General features: G+C 40.7%; 1 protein-coding gene across 1 annotated transcript; it reads right to left on the bottom strand.

Annotated features, from left to right (window-relative positions):
• Positions 1–675: 675 nt before the first annotated feature.
• CTLA4 (cytotoxic T-lymphocyte associated protein 4) lies at positions 676–3,598 on the bottom strand. The gene is made up of 4 exons (XM_074145647.1): positions 3,541–3,598; positions 1,996–2,346; positions 1,422–1,531; positions 676–774 (listed from the first exon to the last, which is right to left on the bottom strand). Exons 1-4 carry the CDS (start codon positions 3,596–3,598, stop codon positions 676–678), a joined length of 618 nt encoding a protein of 205 aa, XP_074001748.1.
• Between the last annotated feature and the right edge of the window lie 2,674 nt (positions 3,599–6,272).

Below are 6,272 nucleotides of genomic sequence, written 5' to 3'. Positions count from 1 at the left end.
TGCTGGGCAGCCTTGCTCTCCAACCGAGCTGTCAGCACTGGCTCAGATACCATCAATGTTAACTCCAGCACGGCACTACTGGGACACAATGCCAGTGAAAGGAGCTTAGATCAGGCTTTTAGAGCAGCAATGTCATCATTGTCAGCCTAGGGTGAAGCCTCTGTGGAAGCACAGAGCACTAATGCCAGAAATGGGACCAATAAATAGCAACACAGGGAAACAAGTCAACATTTCTTTGTACATTAGTGTGCTCCTCTGCCTCTGCTCCCCAGACCTCTGGTATTAGCCTTGCAATGACGCACAAGCCTCTGTCATAATAGTGTTTGGATTTCAGTTGATCAGTAGACTTGGTGAAATTTGACAGTAAGATGCTCGGCTGCAACAGCAATAGCTCTTAATGCTATACATTATATAGACCATTATATAGACTACATATTGGTACAATACAATTCAAAGAATCAATGGCCTAATGCAGCCATTTTTATGTGACAGGATTAACCTTGAAATATTAATGCATAAACTATTTATTCTCCTCCAAACCGCAGAAGTTACAAAGCATATTCCCTCTCCTTCCCGTACACCTTTGTAACAAGACAATTAATTTTATTTCTTTAACTTAAGTGAATTAGCAGACTTTCCATCCCAGCTAGGAAACTGTTTCTCTCTTTTCTTGTTTCAGTTAACAGTGATGTGGAATGGAATAACTTTTTTCTCTAGCTTTTCAGAAGGCATTTTCACATAGACCCCAGTAGTGAGACATCGTCTTCTCTTTATCTATAAAATACAGGAAGACAGTAAAATGAACAAGTGATCACAGCATAATCATTGACCAGCACATTTTAGAGAAAACCGATGGATGTTCTCTCTTTACTGAGTAGAAGGTATTCTAGATACCTTTCCCTGTCAACCCTCTTTGTAGAAGATCCGTTAACACCATTTGAGGAAGAATCAGGAGTTACAGGGGCCATTTAGCAAAAACCAGAGTCCTACCATTCATTTAGCCCTTTGAAGGTGCTCCTGCTGCAGAGTTCAGTGTTGGTTCAAAACTATAAGTATTCATACCAAACAGTTTAATTTAACTTCTAGGGACAAGGGTGGATTGAAAAATACGGGATACTGTTTGGTTTTAAGTTTTGGCATCAGGTTCACTTCTAACAGACTGTGAGTACTCCAGACCCCCATGGAAAGAGGCAATCCAGGCTTACATTTCACAATATTCTTTGTGCAGACATTTCTAGCTGTGAGGTTAAAAATGCTGTAAGTTATAATTCCCCACCATCACAAGGGGAAGCCTCTTTAAGTTTGCTTTGCACAGAGGTGAATGGTGAGAAAAGGAAAAATCTGTTCTCATTTCTTTCTCCTTGTCCTCATCACACAAAGGGGTTTTATTAGCAGGATGGGGCTGAGTTGATGGGACTTACCGCTTTGCCCACAAGAATGGCTGAGATGATGATACTGTAAAGAAAAAATCCTGAGGCAGTAGCTCCTAATACCCAGAGATATATGGCAGTGTCTGGACAAGGTTCTGGATCTAAAACATATGATATCACACAGGTCATGTCACACATAAGCCTCGTAAGGAAGTCCCTAGAGTCAATAAGTCAGCCTCCACGCTGCTTTTCTCCAGCTTGTGCTATCCCAGTCCATGCCCACTCAACCTCCAATGAAAATAGGTTTTATCTGTAGAACATACACGTTACTCTCTGCTGTTTCTGCACTTACATGTCTAACTGCCTAGATGTATATGGACAATATATGGTACTGCTTATGCTGTCAAACATCCATACCTCCCTAAATACATTGCATGGTTATGAATATGCCTGCTTTAGGTGTGTGCAGGGAGGTCTGAAAGGAATAAAAGCTGATCACGGTTCTCAGAGCTTGGATCAGTTTTGAGCCTCGCTTCTTACAAACAGAATTTTGAAGACCTTTGAGACATGAAAGCAACTCCCTTAACCTGGGAATATCACAATACTGTAAAGCTCCTTGGCTTACCAATGACATAGAGATGCGTCCCATTTCCTTTGTTCATAAAATAGGGTGGAGGGTACATCCGCTCCATCTTGCAGACGTAAAGACCTGTATCATTGGCCTGCAGGCCAGTGAGGGTGAGGGTCACGTTGTTTCGGCTAGGGCTAACATGGCACTGAATGACCTCTTCCACACTGAACATTTTAAACTCCGTTGTGTAGGTTGAAGCACAAATTTCAGTGAACTGGTCACCTGTCTGTTTAAGCAGAGTCACTCGAATTTCCTTTGCATTCCCAATGTGCTTGTATTTACACACCAAGCTGGCGACTCCTTGCCTGTTGGCCAGTACTATTGCTGGTTGAGTCACTTCCATTACTGTAAGGAAGTAAAGAGCATAACGGTAAGTGAACTGTCAAGAAATGATCTGCAGTCATTTACTTGAAACCTGCACAGTAGGAACCTGCACAACCTCCTATTATCCATGGGTAATTCCTAGAAATGCTTCTAAACCCTTCCAAAAAAAAGGAGCCCAAGGCACTGCATTAATATACTTTTAAACCTCAAGAAGTGCTTTGATTACTATAAATGATATTATAAATCTCAGCAATTACTTGTTGCTTAAATAGTAGGTAATTTGGCGCACTTACTGGAGCAATGACCTGCATGCTTCAGTTTCCCGCAACACAAACTTTTTAATATACATAAGAAAGCAAAAAAAATAGACTTCAGATGGTAAAGCTGAAATCTGAAATTTAAAATTAGGCATTTAAACAATTTCTGCCTGGTAGAAGAAGCATGTTCACATTTAGAAACAAACAGGTTGACATCCTGTATGGAACATGGAACAGAACCTCTAGCATAACAGTAAAACTGAATGGAAAACCTGTTTGCATATTTTTGGTTTTGATCTTTTTGCTTCTTATTTTTAACCAGCTCTTCCCAAGCCACAATACAAGAACAGTATATACCCCAAGCCACAGCATAACAACACACAGCAAAACCTGATAAACATACTGCAAAAAATAATTACAAGTCTTAAAGGGAAACTGGTGTACCACGTACATCCCCACTAGCTGCTTTTTACAACTTCTATATCCTGCTACACAATGGGAAGGCACTGACTTTGGCTTCAATAACCTGTGAAGACTCAGCATTATTTGTTCAATTTCATTTTATATCAGTCCATTTTGGGGCAGAGCTTATCTTCCTGAGTTCTGCAGTGCAAGAATTTGGGATGAAGAGTAGTAGGATTTCTGGATCCATTCAAACCTCTATATCCGTGTTATCAGCTGCCAACAATGTCACTCACAGGGCCTGTTTTTCCAAAGTCTTTCCTCCTTCTTGAGCTACTCTGAATCCTGCCCAGCCTCTTTACAGATGCTACTGCTCTGAAGTCTGTGTCTGGTTTTCCAGATGCCCCACAGTGCCCCAAGACCTTGTTCCCACACTGTCCTATGGAGAGGTCCCAGTCATCTCTCTCTCCCTGTTGTACCCAGTCCTCTCCTGCAAAGATGTGAAACTGAGAAAAGGTAGACACCCTCATCTACCCTGCCTCCTTCATCTACCCACCTTCAGCAATGGCAGTGGCTGTGCAGAGAAAGCCCACGGTGACCAGTATTGAGAGCATTCCTGTGCTGGAACAGAAGCTGAAGGGGTTGAAGGTGGCTGATGCCTTCAGAGTTTAAGACAAACTGGAACTCTCAAGACTGGAAAAAAGGCGACACCTTTCAGGATACTGAATCTTCGAAATGTTTGAACCCACACAGAGTCAGTGTGTATATATATAGCTTTGATCCCAGATGCTGTACCTGAAAGTAATATGAAGCTTTGTTTTGGTTTTACAAGAAAGGAAGTAGTGGGTTTGATTAGTACGTGCACAGTTAACCTCAAACAGCCTGAACAAAAACAACTATTCAGCAGATGGAAAATATATATTCAATCTGAAACTGCCATCCATTCTGCTTTAAGAATTGGGGGAGGAAAGGTAATCATCCAATAGAGCAGTCCAGGCCCTTTGGTTCTGCCAGCTTGCACAATCATAGGACTTAATATTCTAGCAATCATCAGGTATTTTCTAATAGGACAACACACAGACAACTGTATTTGTGCTTAGTGTGGCACCGAGACAGCTTTTTTATGGAGGACTTCCACCCCCAATTTCTTTGCTTACTTTAATATTAGTGCTTTTGATGTTGAAAAATTGCTGCCCCCTTCAAAACGCTGACTACACTTGCAATGACTTCATCTTTTCATATCAGCAATGTGACTTGAATCATAACCCAGCTTCTTTAGGCTTTGCTGTTTCCAAGAAAAAAAAATCTATCTAGGTTTATAGCTAATGACTTCCACATATATACAGTACTTTCGCTACCTATGGACTTTACTGTCTAATTACCTTGAGATCAACAGATGAAAAACACTGCAGGAGCTTTGATTATTGCTATCTTTGCTTAAAGCCCCTGCATCATTTCAAATCTCAGTGAAACAGTTTTCACCCACTGGTCTTTTAAAAGTCCTGTAAGGTCTGAAAATCATTTTGCTTTTTTATGTGATAGACTGTCATATCCACAAATAATTGCCTAAAGAATTTCATAAAAATGAAGTTACACTTCAGTTACACTGAAGGTCAACATTCTTTTTTTCCCCACACTTTGAGAAGTTCTTTTGGAAGGTACTTCATCACTTATTTATGTAGATCTAGTAGATTGCAAAGACCTACTTTTTGACTGTGACCTAGAAAAACTAACAGCATTAGCTCTTGAACAGTAGCCTGCCCAATCCAAAGATAGAGGATGAATATTTGATCTTGAAATCACAGAAACAACTAACGATATAAATAAATTTACTGCTTCCATACTTAGGTGATGCAACAATTGTTTGTAATGACAGATTCATAGTCAGTTTTATCTTACCCAGCATTCAAAACAGAACTGATGATAAATAAAAATATGGCTATGGGAAAATGAAAAACTGCACCCTAATAATGATCAGGCCCATATTGTATTACTGGTTAAACAAGCTTAAATCAATTTTAATATTAAATAAATGCCATTACAACATCGTGTACCAGAAGATCAGTGAGATTTATGGCATGAAATTACCAGGTTATGCCTGACATTTTCATATCCAGAGTTGCAAGCAAATTACCTGTCCTATGTATCTTTTGAGCTTGCGTTTTGTATGCAGCTAAACAAATGATGCATTTGAGCCTCATAAACCATAATATCATCTCCTGATAATTGATTGAGACTGCAAATTGATGGTGCAATTAACCACTAAACACTTGCAAAGGTTTGCCTTGTTAGACTCAGTGCTCACTGCCTCATGTATCCACAGCTCGAGTGAGAGGTAGCTCTCTGGCACTCCTCTCTCTGGCAATTGAGACTGCTCTGGCAAACATTGTTTCCAGTGGTATTCATCTTTTTTCCTGGCTCTTTTGTTATCAGGGTGCCTTTTCAGATCAAGCACTTTTCACTTTTTATCCTTGCTCCTCCTTAACAACCTCATGTTACTGCTTACTGCTCTTCTAAAGCACAATATGTCTCCCTGTAGAGTCTCTTGAAGTTGTCTCCGTCTTCACAGTCAGGGCAGCCTGAGGTGAGCCCAGAGTATCCTCCTTCCAATGGATAGAGATCACCTTGCTATGGTGCCTTCTATCCTTGCTAATTAGACTTTGGATCTTGAGTTAATGTATGCAGATAGCAAATGATTGATGCAGTAAAACAGAGATCTTTTTCCAAATAAGATCTCTCCTTTGCTGTTCCCATCCTTCTCAGTTCAGTTATGGCATGCAATGAGGTATTGGTAACTGAATGAGTTCTCCTGCTAAAATTAGATCCACAAGAATCGCTGGAGATGCCTCTTGTCTCTGCTGTGCCTCTCTTCTAACTACTCTTCAGCTGATGAAGAGTCTCTGGACTTCTGCTTGGTCCACCTTCCCTGTATTTCACAGCTGTGCTTTGTGGGCTACAGCCATAGGACCTATCTTACCTCGTTACTGTGCCTTCTTGTCTGTGCAGTCTGGTATCTTGCTGCCTTGACTTCCTCTTCTGGAGAACTTTTTTTTCTTCCACCCTTTCCCAGTAACTAGAACCTGACACGTTGCTTAGGGCCAGGGCGAGGGAATGCATGAAAGAAGAGCCCTCCCTTTGACTTTGAGATTCAGAAGGTCTTGCAGGAAGGATATTCCTCATGCTGTTTCCAACAGCCTGTCCTTTGCACTTGTCGTATCCAAAAGCTCAGTGTAAGATAAATCTTTCCTTTAATGCATGTACTTATATTACAGTACTCTTTGTTCTTAA

Source organism: Numenius arquata, chromosome 3 (genome assembly GCF_964106895.1).
Source record: "Numenius arquata chromosome 3, bNumArq3.hap1.1, whole genome shotgun sequence".
Classification (NCBI taxonomy): domain Eukaryota; kingdom Metazoa; phylum Chordata; class Aves; order Charadriiformes; family Scolopacidae; genus Numenius; species Numenius arquata.
This window is presented reverse-complemented; position numbering and strand designations above follow the sequence as displayed.

Excerpts from the sequence above, each read along its gene's own strand:
- CTLA4 (XM_074145647.1), bottom strand. The coding sequence starts at position 3,598 with ATGCTCTCAATACTGGTCACCGTGGGCTTTCTCTGCACAGCCACTGCC. Across the intron at positions 2,347-3,540 it reads AGCCACTGCCATTGCTGAAG|TAATGGAAGTGACTCAACCA; the intron begins GTGGGTAGATGA and ends ACTTCCTTACAG. Across the intron at positions 775-1,421 it reads CCATTCTTGTGGGCAAAGCG|ATAAAGAGAAGACGATGTCT; the intron begins GTAAGTCCCATC and ends TGTATTTTATAG.